The sequence below is a fragment of the Serinus canaria genome, chromosome 6 (assembly GCF_022539315.1).
Source record: "Serinus canaria isolate serCan28SL12 chromosome 6, serCan2020, whole genome shotgun sequence".
Taxonomy (NCBI): Eukaryota; Metazoa; Chordata; class Aves; order Passeriformes; family Fringillidae; genus Serinus; species Serinus canaria.
Genome location: NC_066320.1, coordinates 27,255,281 through 27,281,519, shown reverse-complemented (window position 1 = coordinate 27,281,519; position 26,239 = coordinate 27,255,281). Strand labels below are relative to the sequence as shown.

The 26,239-nt window shown below is 42.1% G+C and overlaps 1 protein-coding gene across 4 annotated transcripts in view; it reads left to right on the top strand.

Moving 5' to 3' along the window:
- ABLIM1 (actin binding LIM protein 1) overlaps window positions 1-22,343 on the top strand; it is a 191,958-nt gene extending 169,615 nt beyond the window's left edge. The window contains exons 13-23 of one of the 4 annotated variants that reach the window (XM_030241349.2): window positions 1,530-1,634; window positions 3,883-3,930; window positions 6,328-6,468; window positions 8,159-8,250; window positions 8,387-8,483; window positions 9,830-9,891; window positions 10,198-10,258; window positions 10,963-10,970; window positions 12,229-12,303; window positions 14,989-15,069; window positions 16,304-22,343. In XM_030241349.2, the coding sequence (XP_030097209.2) occupies window positions 1,530-1,634; window positions 3,883-3,930; window positions 6,328-6,468; window positions 8,159-8,250; window positions 8,387-8,483; window positions 9,830-9,891; window positions 10,198-10,258; window positions 10,963-10,970; window positions 12,229-12,303; window positions 14,989-15,069; window positions 16,304-16,417 (884 nt within the window). In that variant the 3' untranslated portion in view covers window positions 16,418-22,343. Of the gene's footprint in view, window positions 1-1,529; window positions 1,635-3,882; window positions 3,931-6,327; window positions 6,469-8,158; window positions 8,251-8,386; window positions 8,484-9,829; window positions 9,892-10,197; window positions 10,259-10,962; window positions 14,951-14,988; window positions 15,070-16,303 lie in introns of those variants that run through there. The other 3 variants (XM_050976309.1, XM_050976311.1, XM_050976310.1) reach the window with 3 other exon arrangements.
- The last annotated feature ends 3,896 nt before the right edge of the window (window positions 22,344-26,239 follow it).

The following is a 26,239-nucleotide window of genomic DNA, read 5'->3' as shown; positions in this document are numbered from 1 at the left end:
TGCATGTAATTTTTAAAACATTCGTATACAGTGGATTAACTTGTATACTGCCTGAAGCCTCTGGGGCACATTTCAGCAAGGTTTGTAAAGGAGCTTTTTTTTTCTCCTTTAGTGCCTTTTAGATTGGTAGATGACTGTTCAAGTAAAAGAGGATTTCTTGTGTGAAGAAAACTTCTTTTTTCCTTCTCCCACACCTATTTCCCCACCCCAAATAGATAAATATTGTGTTGAGTCTAAGGTTTTGGGTCCTCTAACAGGACACAGGAAACAAGCCTGAAATTTATTTTTTCTTATGTTTTATAGCCCTTTTATATTTGTTATCATTCCCTCCTCTGCCGTCCATTTTTTTTTTCTTGCTTTCCTAATCAACATTTCTCGGGTTTTTTAAGCCCTTGTGCATACTTTAAAAATGGAAGGGATTTGATGTTCCCCTACTTTTCACTGCTGGGGTCAGCCCCCCTATGTGAAATAAGCACCTGTGTGGATGGTTATTCTTTGTGTGAATTTGCTTTAGTTTGAAGAGTGGTACAATAAAAGAGGCAGCTGCATTCTTTCAAGGTAAACACACAGAGATGTGAATGGATATCTGGCTGTTAAGTATTGATACTTGGGCTCCAGCATCGTGGTTGTGTAGCAGCCCTGACTCCCTGACAAGGCACAGAAACTTTCAGAGCATTTTGGATTGAGGTGGTGCATTGTTAGGAGGCAAAGGGGAAGTCCCAGTAAGGGTAATCATACCAAAGGCACAAACTGCGTGTACAAACCAGAGCTAAGGTTTTTAGGTTCTAGATTCAGCTTTGCTAAATCAGCAGTGGTGAAGTAATGTCATCAGAACCAAATTTGGCGTTGACAGAGATTTGGAGCGGCACGAACGAGGTGTGTGCAGCCACCAGATGGGCTGCGCTGCTTTACCAATTATTTTGCCAAATCAGAATTTTCCTAAACCAATGAAAGAGTGTTTGGGGAACAGTTACGCCTTTTGATATGGACCAAGTGACCTAACAGCTATTTTCTGTCTCTGGTTTCTGTACACTTTTGGTTTAGTGAACTGTAGTAACTGCCAGCATCTGCTTCTATCTGCTTTGGGTTTGCATATCAACTACTCTGCTCCGTGTTTGCGCCTTTTAATTCCAAATATCAATCTCTGTACTAAAAAACCATTGCCAAGTAACCTTCCATTCTTCTTTTCTGACCTGCCCATCTAATCACCAGCTACGAGCGCACAGCTCCTGCCTGCATGCCGTCAGAATGAGTCTGAGCTGCTCAAACCTCAACTCCAGCCTGAACATGAATTTTTGTCTCTGCAGGAATATTAGGGGGGGGGAAAAAAAGGTCACCAGGGCTACTACCAGCTCTCCTTATTGTTTGTATTTATACTTTTAGTTCAACTTCTTTTCTCTCTGGAGGTTTTGATTCCACCGATTTTGTTTGGGTTTGATTGGGCTTGCCTCTTTTTTTTTTTTATTTATTCTTTTTTTTATTATTGCTCTCCCTCTTCTCATTTTGTTTTCTCCATTCTTTCATTGGAGGCAATGAGCCGTCCAGCGGTCGGAACTCCCCTGTCCCCTATCGGCCTGACAGTCGCCCTCTCACTCCAACTTACGCTCAGGCCCCTAAACATTTCCATGTTCCAGGTAGGAGCTGGCACCGTGTGTGTCTCGCTGTCCTGTCACAGTGTAGAATGTAGCCTTTGTAACTTCTGTCTTGTCTCCATCCTTTCACACCGTTTGCCATGGGTTGCACCCTCAGCGTTGGGAACTGCTTCTGGGCTTGCTGAGAGGAGTAGTGCCTTAAGGAACATAGAGGTTTATTGTGATTTTCAGCTACTCTCTTGGTCAGGTGTTTCACTCTTAGAATGCTTCATTTTTCAGAGCTGGTTGATGGCCTGTGAGCTGTATATGAACTATGTAGGGCTTGATTTTTCTTCCAGTTGCACCAGCTGAGCACCAGCATAGCTCTAATTTTAGAGGAGTTGGTTTTGATTCACATGCAGAAAAGAAGTGACTAGTGAGGCATTACATATATTGTTCATTTAGACTGTTGTGGCTTGTTTCAGTCTTGAACACAGCAATTCTAGTTTAGTGTCCCTTTCTTTTTAAAGCAGTTAAGGTTGTTTCTTGTTCTGTGCAATGGCTTGGTGTCTCAGAGAGTCCTGCAGATCCACAAGGATATGTGTGCCTTAGGATGTCTTTTCCACAGAGATAGTCTCTGTTTTGAAGTGAGCTCCACAGTTGTTCCAGCATCTGAGAAGACCATGTGTCTTGGATTTTGATGGGATGAGCTGTGTGTCCCTAGGTTTTGGACATGGATCTGGCTGATTCAGTGCTAACTTTCAGATTCCCTTCAGCCTGGTGTTCCTCCTCACTGCCAGAGGTTATTGCCCTTCCTTCTCTCCTCAAATCTGGCAGATGAACAGTTTGTGCACCCCCCCTTTCAGTCAGGGTGACCCGGCTTGGCTGAGGTTAGCTCTTTTAACCGCTTAAGCTCACCTGGCTCTCGGTGCCTCACTAAACTCAAGCCTGATTGCATGAATAACTGTGAGAAATGACCTGGAGCATGGTGTGGGAGCTCTCCTCACCAGCTGGGGCCCTGCAGCCAGGGAAGAAGCTGTGCTCCCATCCTCCCTGCAGCTCTCTGGTGTCCCTGTGCGCAGAAGGACTGCATGACTGCCCTTGAAATGTTCCTACCTGTTTGCTGGTCAAGTGGCCATAACAGATCCCACGTAGGAATGAAGTACCACAGCCTTTCTGTGCAATGAGTTTGCCTGTTTGTTTAAGGATGTAGGGTTCTGCAGAGTAAGATTTGCCTCTGTTTCAATAGATTTTTAAGTTTAACTTTCCTTAGCACCAAAGGCAAAGTTGTCTCCTATAACACTTTAATTGGATCTGTGATACAGCACATGTGTTTCTGAAATTCCTTTTCATCTTTCACTCTAATGTAACTGAAAACTTTTTTCAGGCAGCATAAAATAGCAAAATGGGTTTCTGACATTAATTTTCTAGCTCCCTGTGGTCAATTTGCTCTTCTAATAAGATTTGGCACATTTTTGCATTGTTGTGCTGATTTTGGATTAGCTTTTGTATTTGTAGCTGTGCTGAATACCCGAAATGTTGGCTGGGGTGGGAAGGTAGTTTAGAACAAAATGGTTCCTGTCTTAGATTATTATTTGGAAAAATATGGAATCATTTAGACATGCTGTAGATTTTACTGCATTAGAGTTCTGAGAAGTGTTTTCTTCTGATTTACATAGGTAATATACAATATGGTGGGCCTTGTGTAAATTACAGAAAAAATAAAGAAAAATCTTTCTGGTTTGAGAATTAGTAGCATATCAGTGAACACTGCATAAAGAATCCCTTTGACTCACTGGAGCATGGCTGTTGTTGCCTGTTCAATGCAGTGTCCTAGGTGGTTTTGTTCTCTGGATTTTGAAGTGAATTGTAGGCTCACTGCATTCTCCTCTGTTCAATCCAGCCAGTCAGTTGGAAAGAAAATTGAGCTGTTCTGACTGAAGCACAATTTTCCACAGAAGTTATTTGGGGTAGTTTCCCCCAAATGGCTTCTATCTTCACCATTGAAATGTCTTGCCTGTTTGCATTTCTTCTCTTTTATCCCACTTTAAAATTGATGGTTCATGAGTTGATGCATCCACATGTTACAGAATCAGCTCCAAAGGACTTCATACCACATGTCTTTGACTTTTCACTTGTTCTTATGTTTTCTTTTCTTTAAATAATCTGGTTTTGTATAAACTAGAAATAGTTTTCTGGCTTTTTCTTGTGCTACATCCTTGATTTGGTCTATCTATTGCTTTAGTGGTTATCTTTATCTACAATTGAAGTAGTTTTCATATCCCCTTTTTTTTGTTTCTTAATATCACAGATCAAGGTGTCAACATTTACAGGAAGCCACCCATCTACAAACAACACGGTAAATGACCTTTCCCTTTTTATTTCAAAATTGAAGTGTCAACTGAATTTAAAAGTGTGCAGTTAGTGAAAAGCATTCAGTTTTTGCTTTGCAAGCATAAAAATTTAGTAGTCTGAGCTTCAAGTGGCTGTAATTGCATGTCCTGGAAAGTGGTTATGTTTTAAAGCCTGTTGTTTCATTTGGATTATATGGTTAATCTTGCTGTGTGGATATTAATGGCAAAATTGCTATTAGCTGAGATTTTGCTGTTTGCATTATGATACCTTCCAGCATTTCTCTTCTTTAAGCTTTTATTTTAGGAGTACAGGTACTGGTCATGTTAAAATGGATTAACAGCAGACTGATCTCTGACAGAGACTTCATGAAATATCCTTATTTTAAACTGATACAGTACAATAATTTATTTCAGCAGCAAAGATGGAGATGTTATAATCAGACTGGAATTCTGAATGTACCTTTAATGTGGCTTTAAATAAGAATCTTTAATTAGTGAAGATATTATAGGTGACTTATCAGTGACAGGGCTAATTTGACTCAGCCATATGATGCAGCTCAGGTAGTTTGCTGTACTTGTTTTTCCAGGTGTTTGGGTTCTGAGTTGGACAGCAGTGTTAGTTCTCTAAGCTTTTTGATGTTGGTCTTGTCATAGCAAGTCTGAAATGACAGTGATGGCAGAAGCCCACAGCCTTGCCTGTCTTAAGTCCCACAGGGGAAGGTTGCATTATAAAGGAGTGTGTTCACTCTCATAAGGAACATTATAAAGGAATCATCATGAAGGAGTGTGTTCACTCTTATAAGGAACATTATAAAGGAATCATCATGAAGGAGTGTGTTCACTGTTCCCTCCTGCTGTGAACAGATAGCTGTGCATAGGAGATGGCTTTTATTTACCTCAGTGAAAGACAGATGACTCCACTATTTGTAGACTCTGAATTTTCATCCCTTTGCAGATGTTTTATCCAGTGAAAGGTATTTAGGGTTAAGTAGCAAGTCAGCAGCACTGCAGGGTATAGATGAAACAGCTGGCTGAGAGCCAGTGAGCTGGGGTGAGCAGGAAAGCCCACAAGTCCATTCTGTAGTTAGGAGTGAGCACTGCAGATTACACAGCTCTGCTGTTGCATCAGAGTTTCTCCCTCTTTCTTTTTTAAGTTTCAAACCATATGCTCATTTTGAAAAAAAAGTCTTAACATTGTTTCTGTTTATTTTTATGGTTTTAATGTATCTCCTCACCTCCCATTAACATGTGAATGTTTAACCACTGACATCACCAATTCTAATACGTAAGTACTGTTTGAAGTCATGCTTTTGTAAACTCTGACCAGCTCCCTCCATGCCTGCAGTTATGCTTAGAGTTTTCCAATCATCAACTGCTCAGAATTCCCAGTGATATCTAACACTGACGTTGCTTAACTACCTGGAACATGTTGGATGAGCAACACAGTGCATCACTTTGTTAAAAAATGTCTTTCTGTTTAAAAAAAAAAGAAAAAGAGAAAAGGAAAGAAAATTCTGGAACCACTGCTTCTAATACGATAGCCTTATATAAGCAAAGGTAATTTGAGCTTACATTTTCCAGCTCAGAGTTAGTTAAGGTTGGGTTTAATGTACTCTCAATCCTATTAGATGATTTTTTTTTTTATTTTTCAATGTCAAGAAGAGAAAGCCATAATGCACATCCTCACATGCTTTTACAAGGCTTGGCTAAAATGGAATTAAAGTGGAAGCCCCACTACCAAGCTGTTTTGTTGGTGAGGTTCATTGCTTTGCAAGTGCCTTGCACTGCCAAGTTGATCTTAATGGAGTTTAGTATTTATTAATAAGTTCATGTCTGCTTTTACTACTACTGCATGCTCTAAGCAAGAGCATGCAGCACAAAAAAAAAAAAAATCCCCTAGTTAAACATATTTGTTTCAGGTTTCTTTCGTTCTTTGTTTTGCAGCTTTTCACAGATGAACTAATCAGAAGTTTTAGGATTTGTACTGTTACTCTGATCTATTTGTTTGCTTCCCGAGAAGGGAAAACTTACTAGTACATAACTCTGAGTTCATCTTCATAAATAATCAGCTGTCCTTAGGAGATATTGGCAAATACTCTTAGGCTGCATTTCTCACTCTTGCATAATCATTCTTACACCATGAAACCCCAGTAAAATCCAAAGGTGATTTGGGGTTATCTTTGGGGTGGGGATGCGGGAGGAGAGGAAGGTTTGATTCCAATCTATTGGCAAGAAAAAGGCATTGCTTTGCTTCAAACTGCAGTTGGAAAAGCAAAACATGAAAATGTTTGCTTTTGCAAACTAATTTCTTGTAAAGTATAACATTTTGCCAAAATAAGGCTGACTTTGTGCTGCTCCAGATCATTACATAGCTAAGTTCCCTGATTGCCATCTAGATGCAGCTGCCTTGGCAGCACAGAGCAAGTCCTCCGAGGATATCATCAAGTCCTCCAAGTTCCCAGCAGCTCATGCACCAGCACCCAACGAGATACCAAAGATTGAGACTGACCACTGGCCAGGCCCTCCCTCCCTGGCTGCCATAGGTATGGAAACACAAACCATTCATCTCTGCAGCTCCAAAGGTACTGCTGACCAGGGCACACGGACAGCGCAGCTGCAAAAAGGTGTAGGAAAGGTGGTGTCCACTCCAGATGCTCACCACAAAGTGTAGTTCTCCTGCTGAGACCACTGAGTGTCTGAGTCTAAAACTGTTGAATTGCAGTGAGTAGAAGAGGCTTTGCTAAAGGTCTTTGGGATTGATCACGCTGATATTAACCCATAAGCAAATTTTTTGAACTCTAGTGCAGTAGCTTAAAAACTGTGGTGTGTCACACAATCCTGACTTTTCTCAGCTATTCTATTTAATCTTTTAGTCCTAAGCTAATAGCAAAAACTCCACAGAAAACATGATTGTTTCCAACCACATGACTAATTTCATGGCAAGAAGCAACAACTGAATTGGAACAATTAACAGACTAAATAATTCCTGATTTTCAGAGTTCCTCTTTCTACAGACTTTGTATTTTTCTTTTGTGTTGTAGCATTACATATATCTTATTTTCTTTTCTTTAATCCATGTGCATCATCAATTTAAATTTTTTTCTTTGTATTTTTTCCCTCTGTTGTGTTTTTATTGACTCCTGTAGCATAAAATAAGCAATCTAGCCTAGGTTCATTCCTGAAGTCATGTCTGAAGCACTGAGGTGTTGTTTGTTTCAGGTCTCTGTGAGGGAATGTATGGCTTTCATAACAGTGGGATCTTCACAGAAGTTTTGGGAGAGGAGACACAGGGTGGGAGAGCTCAGAGACCAACTGAAGGGGCTGCACATGTAGCAGCAGCTTTTTGAAAATGTCCTTAACTTGGGATTAAAACCTGACAAACATGTAGAGCCCCTGAGTCACAGGAATAGCATCAACATACTTGAAGCTCTGTCATCTACATACTTGAAATGTCTACATACTTTAAACACTGAGTTTGTCAGCACAGGGTTGGTAAATAACTGTATCAGATAAAGCCCTGTGCAAAAAAAAAAAAATAGAACTGCTGCCTAAATGCTTGCAGCAATAGCACATCCTATGTATTAATGGAATTATCCTGGCATCCAGACTGGATTATTTCTTAAGAACATTCAAGAAAATAGAAATTATTCAATAAAAACTAAGGCATTAAAATGTAAAACACCTGTGCCTTAATTTATTTTAGTTTTATCCAATGGATCAAATTAGTTTACTTCATTTTAGGCTAAAACCAATGCCTTGCTTATTTCAAATATGAGTGTTCATTTAGGAGACTAATGTAGTTTAATTTTCCATTTGAAATGGTAATTCTCTGAGTCTCGATAAAAGAGTAAATGTAAATCAGACTTTTGGTTTTCAGCTGTGATCAGTTGCTGCTGTTATTAAACCCATGTATCCAGAGCCAGCAATGTGAGCTCCTTTCTATATTAGAGTCAATCATGACTTTTGTATCCAGGACCATTGCTTGGTTTGGAGCTTGTGTGTAGTGTAAGTTCTTGTTTAGTTTATAACAAGCCTGATAACCATAGGCCAGGCTATCCAAGTGAGTTTTATTAAGAAGGAATTTTGAAAAAATCTTTTGACTTTGCGAGGAAATACTGCTTTGTTTATTCAGCAAATCAAACTGACCAGTTCTGTGAGCTAGCATTGAAATCTTGGAGCTGCAGTTGAACTGATGCACAAAGCTCTCTCTGTGCTGTGGTTTTGTGGAAGCAGGAGCTGACATGAGACGCAGATCAAGTGGAAGGGAGGAAGATGATGAGGAGCTGCAGAGACGCCGGCAGCTGCAGGAGGAGCAGCTCATGAAGGTGGTTATAAGCTTGTCCTCATGCTGTTTCTGAGCACCTTCCAAAAAATGCCCCTTTGCTTTCTGTAAGCAAATCCTCCCACTGTCTTGATCAGCTTTATTTTAATGATATGTTTTTTTTTAATTGCCATTTGTAGCTCAACTCTGGTCTGGGGCAGTTAATATTGAAGGAAGAGATGGAAAAGGAGAGTCGCGGTAGGTCAGCCCTTTCTGCCAGTCGTTACGATTCTCCAGGTAATTCATGGAGGCAATAAAGCTAATCATGAACAACGGGTATAGACACCACAGAATGCACACACCAAGCAGAATACACATCTCAAGTAGTGACCCAGGAGAGAGACAGCTGGGAAAGCTGCTTGATACCTGTTTATGTGGTGATCTTCCCTGAAAGAGTGGCCTGATTCATCACCTGGTTTTGTGAGGGAAGGAATGTCATGGTTGTTTTTTTAATCAGAAGAAATATGAGGCTGAGGATTTTCAGGCAATTTTGAGGAGAGAGCTGCTTTAATATATATGTGGAGTGGGGTGAAGTGTTCAGTGACTCTGACATCACACACACGCTAATAGGCTAGGTTATTAAATTACAGCAACACATTTTGCTTACACTGGTGGTTACTGTCCCTGCTTAGTCTCTTCTCCCAGGAAAAGATATTCAGCATTATTGACCAGTGGGGCTGCATATTTCAAACACAGCCAGTGTTTTGACCTGGGTTGACATTTGAATTGGGTGTATTTTGTTCCAAAGCAAAAGCACAAAATCTAACTTAGATTAGTGACTTAGATTCTTTGCCTCATTGCACATTTTGATGTATGGCTGTGGCCTTCTCACATCTCCAGAGAAGGGTTTGGGGGTTTTATTTGTCTCTTTATTCACCAGCCATTGCAACATGAAAGCTGTACTTTGAGCCAAGAAGAGACGAATCTCTCTGGAGTCATCCACTGGAGCAGTTGCCAAGCAAACTAAGATTTCCTTGTGTTCCCTGTTTTATAAGTGTGTTACCTTGATGGCCTTGGAGAGGATTCCTGTGGCTCTCACTCACTGTCTTTAATTTTTATGGCACTAGATCTACCTGCTCAACTCAGAGCTTATGATTTTTTGATTAACCTTAGCACAGGTTGGAGAACTCCTTTATTTGAGATGTGTCCATCCCTCTTTGCAGGGATAATCAGTGCCATCATCCCTCTTTGCAGGGATAATCAGTGCCATCATCAATTCCCTTTTGGAATCAGGGGTGATGCCAAAGCATGGATGATCCATGAGCATTATTTTCAATCCAGGGGAGACCACCTTGATTTTGAGCCTGGGAAAATCAGTGTCCCTTATTAATGGCCTGCCACCATGGCATGATAAAGCTGTTTGTAACTTACAGAATGTGTGGAAGTTTGTGTTGAGTTTGGGACTGAGTTTTTTAAAGTCAATGTGTCTCAGTTGTGTGTATGCTTGGCTCTTTTTACTGTGTATTTTGTAAAAGGGGATTCCTCAAGTGCTCTGTTTTTTTTTAGTGATTCCTCAAGTGCTCTAGTTTTTTAGTTTCCATGGGATTTTTCCAGTAAAATATTTTCCCTTCCTCATCCAACAGCACATGCTTCAGCCTCCAAAACCTCTTCTCTCCCTGGGTATGGAAAAAATGGACTTCACAGGGTAAGAAGATGGTGATTTTGAGACATGAAAGGTGGCTTTAATGATCCATGGTATTTATTTCCATATCAATTGTATTGGATTTTCAGTTTGATAAATGTTTCTTATAAAACCACCTGAAGTCACACCAAACCTATTTTCCCCTCCCACAAACTACTTTGTTAAAAAGGCAAGAAAGCAAAGGAAGAAATGTTGTAAAATTGAGGGGGAAATAAAAAAATTAAATCAATTTATTTCTCCCCATGTAGCAACCTGCTTGTAAAGTCTTGAAGTGTGAATTTATGTTCTGTCCCTCTTTTGCTGTTACAGCCAGTCTCTACAGACTTTGGTCAGTACAACAGTTATGGGGATGTGAGTGGTGCTGTTAGAGGTAAGGATGAGGAGCCTTTTGCAGTCTATTAGTAATAAATGTAAAAATGTGATGATGTTTGATCATTTCTGCTGTTTTATATTAAGGCTGTGGATGTGATTACTTTGTGTTTGCTCAGTACATTTTAATTTTCTCTGGCAAACTCAATTAACTCAAAGCACTTCAAATACCTGTTAAAAATGTTGAGTTTATTTTGCTAAATCTGTTATGTGGAGCTGATCCTTGTTCATACTTTAGCATTGGATCAAATGGAAGGCAAATAACATGTGCATTATCAGGAATGTGAACTAAGTTCTGTGAGTTTTGTGTTTTCTTTCTCTGAAAAGTACCATCAACTGTGCAGTCTGGAACAATGTGCCACAATGAAGAAAGGGAGATAAAGCCCTCTAATGCCCCTTGCTTCTCATGATCTTCATTATGACTTTGAGCTGGATGTGGTACCAGTCAGTGCCAAATAAAAATTGACAATATTATTTATGAAAGTTACAAAACTTGGAGAGTTAATGAAAAGAACTGCAATACTTGGAGTGTTCGACTCTACAAACAAAGTCCAAAATTAGAAATGTTGCTGGCCTTAGAGAATCAGATGGGATTTTGGAAAAATCAGATATAACAGAAAACAGAGAAGGGTTCTCTGGTAGATTGTGACTAATTCCTGTCCTTCCACACTCTAAAGCTGATGAGATTTCTCTTTTGCTTTTCAGATTTCCAGGTAGAGTACGGGTTTTCATCAATCAACTGACAGCAGAACCTAAAGCAGCTACTTGTTCAACTGTGAATTTCTGCTACAGGGAAGGGTTTCTTAAGACAATAGCTTTGATTTTCCTGCATGTTTAAGCATAATCACCAATCTAGATCCTTGTCAACAAAAAACAGGCACAGCCTCGGATTCCTCCTTGTCACCTCCCCAGAGCTGAGCTGAGACAGCTCTCACCTTGTTCTGTGACTGGCTCTGTAAAATCCACTGTCTGTTCCTGTAGGAGTTATCTGTAATAGCCTTCTCTGGACACATGAGGGTGGATTTATTTCCAGCCTCTCTGGTATTGACCCCAGAGACAATAGAAAGTCTCTTCCAGAGGAAACTTACTCTCATTCCAGGAGCTTTGAACTCCTCAGTTTTACCCTGGAACTTGCTCTCCACACAAGATGGCTGATCAGTAGTTTACTACAGTGCTGCCATCCCAGTTGAGCCAGAAAGAAGTGTGCTTGCAAATAGAAACCTTTATACTTCAATTACTGCCTGCAAGGTTTTTTTTCAGAATGGTTTGAGTCTGCCTGGCTCCTCAGCACAATCACAATATGAAATGGCAATTTAAGAAGTTGTTTAATTACTTGGATAATTTTGTTAATGGCATATCAAAATCATGATGATTGGAAAGAGAATATAATTATGGGAGGGGAGCAGAGCTGTCCATGTATTGTGCTCCAAATGTTATTTCCTTAGATTTAGCACCTGTGTCAAAACAGCACCTTTTTACCCCATCCCTGTTTGTGTTCACAGTAAAAATTACCCATTGTAGAGACAAAAAAAGAAGAAATCCCTCGGCTGATGTAGTAAATTATAAGAAGGAAAGCCCAGAGGTGTAAGAGTGTGCAGTTGGGTGGGATCTGAATTAATTCCAGGGAAGAACTAGAGAAGAATTTCACCTAGACACCGGGTGGGAAAGGCCCCACCACTCTCCTGGGGTGCCCAGGTCCCCTGGAAAGTGGTGCTGGTCAGCTCAGGGGGGACTGTGACCAGCCTGAGCAGGGACAGGAGCTGTGGTGACTGAGGGGATTGAAGGATCCCTCTGCCCACCTCACAGGAGTAGTGAACAGTAGCCATGGCAATGATTGAAATAATAAGACCAAGAATTAAGACTTGAAGGAAGTCTCAGGGCAAATTCACCTTTGTGTTCACCAGTACTTGAGTGCCTTTACCCTCTGTGTGTGTAACCTTTGTGTCTGATGTGTGCCTGTATCCGATGCAGTCCCTCCCGGATGGTCATGTCCCTGGAATGAGAATGGACAGAGGAGTATCTATGCCTAACATGTTGGAGCCAAAGGCAAGTGCAGATGTTACTCACTTTCCTTCAAGACTTTGAAGGTTTTACTGTGAAATGCAGATAAAATATGGGAAATGTCTTAGTTCCCTTGTTTTCTTTTACCTCACCTCAGTCAGTCCCTGATCCTTATGTGCCAAACCTCTCCCGTTGTTCTGGACTGTGTTCTACAGGGGTTGGTGCTCATGCAGGCTGAGGGCAGCCCATTTGTGATCCCTGGGGTAAGGAAGCTTTTCTAGGGACAAAGTGACAGATGTGGAAGGTGCTCCATAGCTGGTTCTCTGCCAGTCTTTCACCAGCCAAAGCACCAGGCCAAACTCACTGGGAAGGTCTCAGATCTGTCCAGTTTGAAAAGTGCTGCAGAATATTGTGGCTCACAACACACTGTTGAGGCTGTCTTAATTCCAAAGATTATGGGACATCTTTGACTGGAAGTAGGATACCTAAATGTCTGTCTGGATCTGTTCCTCAGCTCTTAGCACTGCTAGCCTGAGACCTGTCCATAGTGTTGAATTCCCTGTATGAGAAACTCTTCAGGAGATTTATTGGGAAAAGAGACAATGTCTGCTAATTACAATTTAAGACACAAATTAAAATGCTTTTACAGCTATGTCTAGAGATGCCTGAGTAAAAAAATAATATAATATATCAAGGGAATTCAACCAGGGCTGTGTTTTAAATACTACAACTTTATTGCTGGTGAACCTTCCATGGAATCATGATTTTGCCAAAGTTACAAGGATCAGAATTTCTTTGCAATCCAGATTACTTCTTGTGCTTCCAAGTCACCTCCAGGCCAACTGTACAAGGCAATAACCCTGGCTTAATAAGCTGAGACCCCAGTGCACTGTGCAGTTACAAGTGGTTTTGTATATTATATAAATAAGACTGTGGGGACTCCTAAGATAATGCTTTTTATTCCAAATAATTTCTCTTTCAGTGCAATAGAAATTCTTAAGGTCACCACTGCTGTTGATGTACCCAGTGATTTGGGAAGTTATTTTGGGTGACAAATTCTGTCAGTATTAATAATGACAAAATTTAATGATTATTTATTTGTTGTTATTTTAATTTTAAAATTATGGGAAATTTCCTGACATAGTAGATCACTTTCTGTTGCTATTTATAAAGGTGATGCCAAATACTCAGGATGTGTGAATTGGCACTGTTTTTATTCATGTTAGTTGTCCAACACTAACTTACACCTGCTAAAATAAAATAATCCAATTCAGAGTCAGCATGAAAAGTAAAGATTAATAATCCTAAGAATGACCAGATATTACCAAATGGTTCTCCAGAAAGGACAGAATTTGTGCATCTTGCCAGCCCAGACTGAGACATGCCTTGTGAATATTTAAACATAAAATGTACTTATGACCGTAAGTCTTGATTTAAACTCTGCCTGTTTAAATATAAAAAGTTACATTTTAGTTTCCTATAATGCTGTTTATAGTAGCCATTTCCAGTATCAAACATGAAAAATGTAATTCCAATTATAGACCTAATTGTACAATTGTGACAATGTCCGACTCTCATAAGAATCATATCTCACAATTGGTATGTAAGCACACATTATTTAAGTTATTATTACTTACAATAAAATCAGTGGTGTGTTCATTGATGCCTGAATGTTATTTATTATGTTTTTGAAAAGTTCATTGGGATAATTGTTAACAATGGAATGAACTTAATTGCTGAGTACTGCACAAAAGTTGATTAAGTCAAACTTCTTCCAATGATGAAATAATGTAATTAATAGCATTTAATAATGGCTCAGCTCTCTCCAGGAGAGTGTTGGTGGTCTCACTCATGTTCCCTGTGGGCAACTAAGACAAGACCCATAAATGACAGTAAAGGCTGAGCCAGTTGCCACTGAAGTTTCCAGAAAACCCTCATTGACTTGCGTAGGGGTTGGATGAGGGCTCTGGGAATGCTGCTTTGCTACAGAGACAGTGGGAAGGGCTCTAGAAATGCTCTGGCAGACAGAACATGAGCTCTCCTAAGTCATTCCAGGCATGGAAGTGTCTATCCAAGGGAAAAAAAATAGAATGCAGTTTTATTTGCCAGGGATGATTCCAGAAACTGATTTTAATATTTCCTGAAATCCTTTCCAAGCAGCACTGTTTCTATTAATTGTTTGAATTCTTTAACTATCCAAAAAAGCAAGGAAAATCATGTGATAAATTCTACTGAATGCAGTGGCCCCCCACTAATTAATATTTGCTTATTCAGAGATGCTGCTGTTTTTATGTACTTCCATGTTTTCAAAGCCCACTACTGGGGGGGACTTAGGGCTGACCACACTCTGGCAACCATTTGTTAGACCAATGAGTGACAAATGCAATTACTTTAATAAATTTATACATTGATGGATGAGGAAATACTTTGCCTAGAAAGGACTCTGCCTGAACAAAGCCAGCTGATGTATTATATACAGCATAAAAATTTTGGCTTTACAATATGAGGTAGGTCAATGCTCAACAAGTTCTAGATCTGTTCAGATCAGCTTGTTTTCCATACAACTTTCGGGAAAAAAGGATAAGAAAAAAAACCCACCAAACTGATATTTGCTTTGCAAAAGAAAGCAAATATTTGTGTGTTTATAAAAATGACACACATTTTTTTCTGTCTACTTTAGACTATAAATGTAAATATCTCTTTTTCCCCCTTTTTATACGTTGTTAACAGATTTTTCCATATGAAATACTCATGGTGACCAACAGAGGGCGAAATAAAATACTAAAAGATGTAGACAGAACCAGGCTGGAGGTAAGAGAAGCAAGTTCCTAAATGCTCTTTCCTGCTAAAGTTTTTTGTTGTTTGTGAAAGCTGAAACACTGAAATGTGGGTCCTGAGAAATGTGGGGAGACTTCTCAGCACTAATCAGGGAAAGAGGGGTCAGACATTGGGAGGAAGCAGCTGCATCTCCTCAAACAGTCTCCCACAACCCTGTCTCCCTGCTCATAGACTGAGCTTCTCACAATCCCCTTCTGTTTTCAGGCCTTTTATCATATACTTGTGGATTTGCTAAAAGCCCAAAATTGCACAAGTTTCTTAAGATCCAGATTGGAATGGAGCAATACTTTGTTCTTGGACCATCTCTTAGCTAAGAGTCAGTATCAGCCATCCTTGAGGACCAAAAGTCTAACTTCCTTTAACTCATCATGAGTCCTGTGACTTAGTTAGAAGACTGGCTGATATCCAAAAATGTGAGGATCTAAATCTCTGCCAACAAACAAATATAGTTTACAGCTTTGTGGCTTAGGAAGACTTAAGCAGCGCAGTGGAATGCTGGGGATGCTTAAGTCCTTAATCTTCCATGGAGATGAAAGGAGCCACCAAAATGTGGGTATTTTGTGTAACAATGTGGGTTTGTGCCCATTTTTATTATTAGATATGTGGCCACTAATCAGAATTCAGTGCAGTGTTAGATCAGTGCCACAGGGAGACACTTTCCCCATCCAGTGCCCTGTAAAGTGGTTGAATAAGAAGTAACCTGTGCACATGACAGCAGCAAAACTTATTTTATTAGCAGAGAAGTGTGCTGAACAGTTAGCCTAGCCAGACATCTTCCTTCTCAGAACTTGGAGCACATCAAACTGCAGGCTCTCTGCAGAGCACTCATAAAAACCCAGTGTCTCTTGGGATTTCCAAAAGAAGAGGTGACTTGTTAAAGCCTGGGACAGGGGCGTGCAGGAGCTGGTCGTGTTGTCTGGTCTGTCACTGCCTGTTGGATGGCTTCAGGCCAATCATTTCTCTGTCTCTGGCTTATTCAGCAAATGAAATATTCCCTGATTGGTTCCTTGGGCACCCAAGTCCATGAGGACTTGGATATATGTATGGCCAAAGCATTATATTTCCAGCAATGGCTCTTACACAGCGACAAAATCCCTAAGGCACTCCAACCTCCTGTTGTGTCTCTTTGCTCTTTGGCTTTGACTGACCATTACCTTTTCTCCTTTTTTTATTCCCTCCTTTTTTTTTTTTTTTTATTTTTTTGAAGCGTCACTTAGCACCTGAAGTTTTTCAAGAAATATTTGGCATGACGATACAGGAGTTTGACAAGTTACCTCTCTGGAGACGCAACGACATGAAGAAAAAAGCAAAACTCTTTTAATCTCCCTTTAAACAAACCAACCACAAATGATGCATAGAATATTGTATCACACAGTCCAAACTGTTTGGAAGCAACTACTTATCCACCAAAAAGGGAAAATCAACCTAGTGGCACCTCTGCAGTTGAACAAGATCAACAATTGCCCTCCTGGAATTCAGGGAGAAAATATCTGGGCTCAGAAACAGCAATGATAGTTTTCAGAGGTGTCAGCCTGTTACCTGATATTGTACAAGATAGAAAACTGTTCTGTTCTTCTCCCTCAATGATATTCCCTTTACTTCTCTCCACAATATGATGGACTTTATTGCTAGAGCCAGGAAGTGCCCTTAGGATGCCTTGTAGACTAAAGTAGTTGTAACCACTCCAAGAACTGGAAGAGACTATATACATATATAAATATATATATATATATATATGTATGTATGTGTGTTTGCCTGTGTGCACACATATATTTATATCTCTCCATCTATCTATGTGTGTGTATGTGTGTATATATGTGTGTATATATGGAGAGGGACATAGGTAGGTCTGTAGTGAAGGAGAAGCCCCTTGTAACTTATCCCACATGGTCACATCAAGTCTTTCACCCAACAGTTTCTTACTTGGCACTCTTTTGACACACTGTCTTCTTCATGTAACACAACTTGTGGTGGTGGGCATTCTGCTCACCTGCAGGATACACCACTTGGATCTCTGGAAAATGGACTCCTTGTAAATATTTGTTAGGCTATAGGAAGTGAATTGCTGTGTGTGTGTTGTCAGTCTTCCCTCTTCCACACTTTCTGCTTGAATTAATAAGGCTGGAGCTTAACCAGTCCTTTGAATAATTTAAGATCACATCAGTAATGGGAATGATGGAGAAGAGTCAGTTTTCTTGTAATTTACTCCAGGAGGTGGGTGCATGGGGTTGGGAGTGGCAGAGTGAAAAAATGCTATTTTAAGTGTGCCCTGGTTTGCATCCAGAGATTTCAGGACGAACTCCCTGCTAGTAATTACTAGTACAGCTCATCAGGCTGCAGTGGAGTTGGAGGATTTTACAATGGCAGGGAGAATGGCTCTCTGCAAGCTAACATGCAAATTCATCCCTCTTAGGGAGGAAATGTTTATGAATTGAAAGGTACCATTGAGGTGCCAAGCTCTGCCAATAGAGGCTTTTTGATTAAACTGCAGTAGCTGTTGTCAGTATGGCACAGTGCATGGGGCCAAGCACTCATTTTAGTTAATGTAGGTTTTCACTTGTGCTTGGAAAAGAGGGCACAGACTTTTTTTTTTTTTTCCTGTCTTGAAGCATCAAAGCTCCAGCCTTGGTTATTTTTATTTCCCTTTGTGCCTGACTTGGTTTTTGAAGACAGAGTAATCATGCAAGACAGTTTCTGAGCTGCATTGAACTCCTTATTGCTTTCAGTCTTCTTCCAATATGCTGCAGCTTGAAAAACTGCCTGTATATACCTTAACTGCTTCTGGGCAAGTCCTATGCAGAGGAGGACATGAGCACCAAAGTCACTGAAAGGATGCAGTGTGGCTGCTTTTTCTCTTCCATGGTGCTTAACTGCCAATGCATAACTGCACTAGTGAGCCTGTCTCCTGATAGGAGAGGGTCATTTAGGTTCTGTGTCTGTCAAAGAATATCAAGGTTTCCTTTTTAATGCAGAAACTTCAGGCACTGGAGACAGCAGAACCTTTGTATTTTCTGTTCTATGAGACATTGGTGTTAAAATCTGGAAGTCAGGAAGAGGAAACAGTCCCATGTAGTTTTGAGGTTCAGTATCACTGTGTTGTTCTCTGTATCACCAAATGACATTTCACCATGAGCTGTGCAGGACAGCCCAAACCCTGCCTCTTCTTTGCTGGTTTAGGAAGTCCTGTTGTGACAGATCACTGTGGTTCCTTTGATAAAATCTGAGATGAAGATTCAGTAGGGGAGAGACAGAGACCAGGGCTCAGCACCTGCTCCATGTCCCTGAGGGAATGTGGGTCTGTGGGACAGGCTGCAGAACGTGCCACCAAGGGTCTGGCACCATCCCCAGGGAGCAGAAGTCCCTGGGGACACTGTGACACACACACTTGTGAGTGAGCTCTCTGGGTGGCACTGAGGTTGCAGCAGGGATCAGGTAACATATTTCACCTCATTTTTCAGAACAGAGATCTGAAAAGTTTTTAGAGGAGCTCTGAGAAGTAAATGGGAGTGTCAGGGGCTCAAAATGCATCTTTGAGTGACTGCTGAAAGCAAATCCATACAGTGAAAGAACAGCAGTGCTTTACACTCACAGACTTTGTGAATGCTGGGGAAATTCAGTGTTTGGTCACCTGCAAGGTGTGGCTTAACTTTGAGACAAACATTTGAGTTTTAATGCATTTAAATTATTAAAATTCTCCACATTTTGTCATCCCACATCCTACAGACACTCAAACTATTAGGCATTACAGTTTTTTTCGTTCAAGTCACCTTGACCATACCCCTTTTAGACCTGAGGAGTTGTTCTCTCAAGGATGTGAGCTGCCAGTCTGCATTTTTCTGTCTCCATCTCTGGCTTACTACTGAACTTCTCACAGCACATATGAACACACTACCCATTCATTTCAGAAATGACTAAGCCAGGTTGTTTTCTTACCTCTCCCTCCTATGCAAAAAAAAAAAAAAAAAAAAAAAAAAAAGAAAAAAAAAGAACTCAGCCTCTTAGCCTGCAAAGAATGGCATGGTAATTTGGGTCTGCCTCATCAACTGGGAATTTAAAACTGAAGCTTAAGCTTGGGAAGGAATGAAGAGAAGCCAGCTTAGATGTTGCAGAAACAACTCATCTCTGACTAGATTTTTGGGCCACTGCTGGCTCCCGTCTCTCTGGTGTGGAGCAGTCAGTCAATTCACAGCCCTCTGCACTAGACTTACTACTGCTTTACTCCTGACTGGGAACACAAAGGGTTTTCTGAGCTTCAGTTTCATGTCTCAGTTAATTCTCAGCCACCTACATGTAGACACACCCAAGAGATCATCTGTCCACAAAACCCACGCTGCAGCCAGCTATGGGGGAGGGAGGATTTCTGCAGTGGGCTCTTAGTGATTGTCACTGCAATATTTTCTGTTCTTTCATCTGGTCTTCCCACCTAATGAAAACAAAATATAGCCCCAGGGAGAATTTTCTTTGTAAGCAATTAATCATTCTCCTGGTATCCATTGAGTAGCAGTTCGTAATTCCCCTCTTTGATATTCCCTTGGGACATGTCAGGAGTTGGACTAGATGATTTTTTAAAGGTCCTTTCCAACCCAAATCATTCTGTGATTCTGTGAATATGCCTTAAGTACATGCTTGTGTTCTTCTATCTCCTGCAAAGCATTTGAGCTTCTGATGAAGTCCCATCCCATCAATGCTGTCAACACATTGTCATTACCAAGAGGACTAAATACTGATTGCTTTTATCTTCTTTTTTCTCCTTTTCTGCTTTAGGAGTGATGTAAGAGCAAGGCCCAGTCAAAGCATTGCAGAATAACCCCACGTGTACACCTGGGGTTAAGTCCACATGGGATTAGGTACAGATGCAGATCCTTGAGCACAGGTGCACTTGTGGCACACACCCTCCCCATGTGGAGCTCATTAAATGTGGGTTGTGGTGTGCTGGGGGTGTACTGCAGTGTGCTCTGAAAGGTGAGGCTGGGAGGACTCAATAGCTTTGTGTGGGATAAGACATCTCTGTGGCTCCAGTAGTGCTTTTACTTCTGCCAAGACAGCTGTCACCTCTCCTCACAAAGTCCTGAGTCTGTGGACCAGGCACTGAATGCTTGCTGCCCTTTTCCTGTTGCAGCTGGGAAGTCCTTTCTCTGCTGTTCAAGAGAGTTCAGCAGCAACCTCTTCTGTCAAAGTTAGCTCCACTGAAGCTAGACACCTTTTGAAGTGAATCCCTTTCTCTAATGCCAATGGACAGAGAAGAGTTAAGGTCTGGGAAGGAGGAGGGTTGGCATAATCTTGATTTCTCCAGGGCTTGCCAGGGTGATGCTTGGCAGGATTAGAGGAAAACACTGCCATGAGCCTGTAGTACCTGTTTCAGACTGTGGGGAAGTCAAGTTTGGAGTTCATAGCATGTGAGCACCCACACTGAAATTAATGGTATGAAGCTGTTAGAACAAACAACAGGAAAATTAGGTCTCACATGGTAAAAATATGAACAGCCTCTAAACTCTTCAGGGAATGATTTATCTTGGCTCCTCCTGACTTAGGAGGAGATGTTGGCATATTTGGCTTGTAGGGCAGGCAAATGAAAACCACCCTTTCTCTCACTCCATGATTGACTGCTTTCCTCTGGAATGTGTTTGTGGAGGAGGATGTCCACATCCTGAGTGTTACCTACAGCAGTGAGGAACACCAGTCAGTGATAATGACAATGCAATAAAACACTTGCAGGAAACAAGAATTAAACTAATCTGTCCAAAATGCCACTCATCTTCCCATGCCAGAGGGATGCTTAGGGCTTGTGTCCACTGCCCCCTTCCCCATTCAGTTCTCCCCAGGTCACAGTCTGGTTTGTGCCCTGTCAAACCTTGTGGCCCTGTCAGCACACCCACTGGAGTCCAGCATAGTCTTCAGGGTAGATGCTTAGCAAGGGCTGGTCTTGACAATATGTGGTACATTTTTACCCCATTGCTGCAAAATGAAGAGCTGGAGAGAGCTCCAGAGCACTGTGACAGTAGCACAATGCACCTTTTTCCCTTAGTGTAGAACACTCTTGTCACTGTGGGCTGCAGCATTGCTCTGGCTGGTGAGTTTTGCCTTGTGATTTCTCCCACACAGTTTTTTTGTGCTTAATAAGATAAGAAACAACAACAAAAAAATCCATCACAATGCAAAGATACCGAGTTTTCAGTCAGACATCTCTGCTGGCAGGAGCTGTGTGATGCCCACATTTGGCAGAAGTGTTATTAATTTTAATGTAAGCATCAGTGCAGGAAGTGGGAATGTAATTGGCCATTAATGTTCTTTGCCTGTATGCAAAATAAATTATTTGTTGCCCAAAGGGCTTCTAACAGGGAAATAAATTTCTGGTAATGATTTGCTCAGAAATGCTCGTCTTTGTGAAGAGGTAATACTTCCATGTGCACTGTGCTCCTTCTTTTGAGGTAAAGAAGAGATGACTGGAGGCAAACAGTGGCCTGTTGTGTCAGGATCACCACAGTTAGTGCAGGTGTTGCTCCCAGGACTGGCAGAGCAGAGGCCCACAGGACCCTGCCCCTGGGCATGAGGAAATGCAGCTCTGGGAATCCCAGTGGTGCCTTACCAGGCTGAGTCTCTGGCTCCTTTAGGATGCTTTGACAGGTCCCACTGGACACTTGCCTGGGCTGTTGTCACTGAACACCTTCAGAATGCACTTCCCCCAGATGCAAACCCACGGGCAGCAGTGGAGCCTCTCCCTGGCACTGCACCCTGGAGGCAGGGAAGCCTCTGTGCCCAGCCAGGAGCTCAGTGTCACTCCCAGAGCAGCCCTGTCCAAGCAGTGAGGCTTGGTCATTGTGGACAACTCTTCCTTGTAAGGGGGGGGCCTTACAGCTGGGGACTTTTTTTAAGCTTTGGAAACTGAAACTAATTTTTTAAAGGTATACTTTCCTTTAAATCAGTAGATTTTGGCAATAGGATTTTTTATTATTTTATTTTTCTTTTTTCCTCCCTCCACATGTTACAAACCAGCGTTTTGGGGAGGTGTCCCTGCGTTTTCCATTCATCTGTCTCTTTTTCTGAGTCTCTGTAAAAGTGAATCAATGTCTTGTCTGTACAGTAAGTCTGCTTATGTGCATAATGAGAAGTTGAGCTGGGTTGCTGTTCTGTACAATTAGTGTTTCCACTGTCATACTGCAAACAGCACATATTGCACTCCTGTGCCACTGTAATCTGCATCACTGTTGTACTCAAGTCAATGAATAAAGTTTGGAGCTTTATTCTTAGTTTCTGGATTCATGTTGCCTCATTTATTTTGGTTTTTCATTTTGCAGAGTTATAAGAAAGTTCTCTTACAAAAATAGGATGTGCTCTCAAGAAGAGAGCTCTCAGAAAGGTGAGAAATAAATTATAAGAGCAAGACAGGAGAAAGTAAAAGATTTGAAAATTGTTACAAGGCTTCTGGTAGCTAAGCCACTAGAAATAGATAGAAAATAGATCCCTGCAAACCACATAGAAGTGTTATTTTTGATGTCATTGAGGTTTAAAATGACTTGAGATACCACCAAGGTCAAACAGACCATGCTGTTGTGTCAGCTTCAAAGGCTAAATTGTTTCCTTTCATGATGTTTGCAAATTCAGCTAAAATGTTAGTCCTCATCTTGAAAATGTTTTATATTTTAAGTGTTGGCTTAATCATCTGGAGTTTAAGCCTGCCTAGCCTTGGTGTGGGTGTGGAAGGTGGGGGATGATGCCACCCAAGGAAATTGGGTGTTTATCACACCCATACTGTGCTGAGCTCCTGGGGTCCAGCAGAGCATTGTGGCAGCAGAATTAAGCACACAGCTCCTCCAGGGATGTGTGCAGCACAAACCCTGCACAGTCCCTGTGCCTCCAGAAAGCCCCTGCAACCCCAGGATCCGTGCCCTGCAGACACCAGGTTCTCCATCTTCTCTCTCCCTCCTCAGCCCTCTGAGGCTCCCCCCAGCTTTGCCTTGATGTTCTACACAGGTTCTGCCTTGTGACAAAGGAAAAGCTTCCCCAGGGCTTCACTTCCATGTGCTGTGTTGAGTGTTTAATGGCTGAGTCTCAGATGAGATGAGGACTCAGGTTCCTGCTGGGAGAGCCACAGCTGGGGAATGTGATACCACTGTGAAGTTACCCTTTAGCAAGGTTCATACCTGCCCTGTTCACTTCCCAGGCCATGCCTGCATTTTTGCTGCATTGTGTGTGTGCTGTGACTTGCACAAGAGACACTCCTCTCTGAACAAATCCAGCAAAACAGCCTGGGGGCAGTTAGAGGTGTCCTTTCTTTGGATTGCATCTCTGGGCATCTCCTGGTAACCTCCCTGGGCATCTCCACTCCTTCAGCAAGTAAGGATGTCTGTGCATGAAGTACCTGCTTGAAAACCCACACATGATTTGGCCTTGCAACTTCTCTTGGAAGTTTCCCAAGCACAGAAAAAACTCAAAACCCAAAATCTCCCTTTTGAGTCACTCTGTCTCTTGAAAGTCACCAGCTGGCAGCCAGCTCCCTCCCTGCAGCAGCAGCTAGTGTAGTGCCAGCCCTGGGACATGTCCTGCCAGCCCAAGCTCTGGAGATCCCAAGCATCAATCCCTGCTGGGGATCTTTGACCTGGCAGGGTTATGGAGCAGTTGATCCATCACAGCCTCCCCCAGACCAGAGCATTGGGAAAATTATCCCTGACTGTACTTCTCTGTGTAGAGCAAATTCCAATCATCAGCCCCACAGTGTGACAGTGCCAGCCCACCTAAGCACATTTTTAATTTCTCTCCAGTTACATACACAAGCCCACTGAAATCTAAGTCTAGGATTGCTTTTTCTTTTTTTAATTGTTAGCCCATTTCCCCCTGCTCCCCTCCTCCCCACAAGTAATGTGAAGTTTATGACCCCTGAGTAATGACTGTGGAATGCTCTGCATCCTACAGCCATCTCGAGGCATCTGGCAATGGGAATCTTCACAGCATGTAAAAAATACACAGATAATACCATTGTAAATAATTCAGATCAAAACAAGTCAAATGTCAATGCTAATTTGCTGTCAAGTATAGCCCAAGACCACTTCCTCCTGCAAGAAGAGAGACCCAGTTCCCAAGTGTGTCCTGCTCCCCCACCAAAAGAAGCTTATTCTCCACCAAAAATCTCTCCAAACTGTGAATTACAAGAGTGGAGGGTTTTTTTCCCTTTGCTGTTTTATTTTTTCTTTAGCTTTTGTGCCTGTCTGCTGCAGAGTCCAAGGCTGGGAAATGAAACTTCAGTTTTGCCTGACATTTTTCTATTGTAAAAAAAGGACTCTTGGGAGAGATATTTACTGTTTTCTATGGCTCAGTCAGAGGGCAAGAGAGAAAAGTTGTTCCAGGAGTCCCCATTACAAAGCATTTTTTCACATAGGCTCACTTTTATTTTTTAAAGGCTGGGAGATGAAAGAGCCAGCAGCCCTGGAACAGGAAGTTTGCTGTACATCCAAAGGTCAGGTGGGTCTCAGACAGCCACTGCTTCCAGCTCTTTTATATACACACTGCAGATTAAAATGGACATCCCAGGCTGGATGTAGCCATGGCAGTGATGGGGGCCCAAGGGTTTGGGGGAAAGGAAGAGAGGGGAGCAGGGAAAGAGCAGAACACAGCCTCTCCTCGGGCTGGGATTTCATAAGACAAAGCACTGGGTGGCTGTTCAGCCAGCTTAAGGTATTCCCACGCCCCCACAGCTTTTTCCTGCCATCAGATATGTCAGCATGACTGCTTGTGGGGTCACTCTCAGTGACATTCAGGAACTGATCCTTCTTAAAAAAAAACATTTTTGACTTTTTATTTCACTGCACAGCGTTGTTGGGGTTTTTTATATTTTTAAACTGAGTTAGTTCCCTGCTTTGAGTGTATGTCCCAGAATAATTGTGCTGGGCAGGAAAAATGGGGTGGGCACAAGTGAAGAGTGGTGTCTGAAGAAAAAGCAGAGCACAGTGAACTGCCAGTGATACTGCACTCTGTGTGCCATGAATTCTGTCTCAAGTCCATGGCAGAGAGGGCAGCTGGTGGCATTCCCTTTGTCCCTTCCATTCCAGCAGCACCACCACACCTTCTGTGACTGTCCATTTAAAGGGTGGCATTGTCTTCAGGACCTTTGTGGGTCTCACTGCTGAGTCAGGTGTCTGTGCCAAGTCATGACTGTTCCAGCTGTTGCCCCAGTATGAAAGAGGGGAGGAGGGGGGTGGATTAAATCCCACCTTCAGCATGCACCTTCTGGAGGAGGAGAAGGCAGTGCTGCTGGCAGGGGAAGGCAGGTGAGGGCTGCATGGTCTGTGCCAGGCTGGTGCTCAGGGCAGGAGCTGGGACAGAGCCCTGCCAGGCACACTTGCTGTGTATTATAATGTCTCTGCTAAAAGTGTGGCAGGACTCTTTGGACATTGGTCAGGAGAGGATGATCTCTGCAGGGCTGAGTTCCTCTCAGTGAAATTCCCAGCCTTCCAAGCTGGCACGAGTAAAGGGCTGGATGTAAATGAATAGAGCATCCCTGGGCAGCCAGTGGAGAAGCATCAAAAGGTGAGCCAGGTCTGGCAGGAGCAGACTGACAGATTTGGAGGCTGATTTTACTGCTTGGGGTCTCCACACTTGGGAGTCATCTATTTCCCATAACTGAGGCTATCCCAGCCCCCACAGCTCCAGGCAGTGGAGGGAAGAGTCGATGGTAGAACCAAACCTCTCTGCAGGAATATCCCAGCAATGCTGCCAGAGGGAAACAGGGCTCCCCCTTGACTGCCTCTCCTGGATTTAGGCTAGATACTGCAGAGGAGACAAAATGCAGCTGACTCCATTCAAGGAGTTCATTGACACAGGCTCTGAGGCTTTATGTCAACCAAAGTGTTTGCTGTGAAACAGGAGACAAGGTAATAATTGAATCAGGGCTCACAATGAACGAGCTGCTGCTGAGAAATGCCTGCTTTACAGCCCTGATAGACTCAGATGCTCACTGACTGCCAGGAGCAAACTCTGTGGTATCTCAGTTAGCTCTTACCCTAATTACCATTTACAGAGGAGTTGCTAGATGAATGAGGACTGCAATATAAAGGACTTTAGTAAGATTTATTGATGAGACTACATGAATAATTCCCCTTGCAATGATGCATTTAAGACCACGGATATTGTGGGAGGAGGAAAGCCAGTG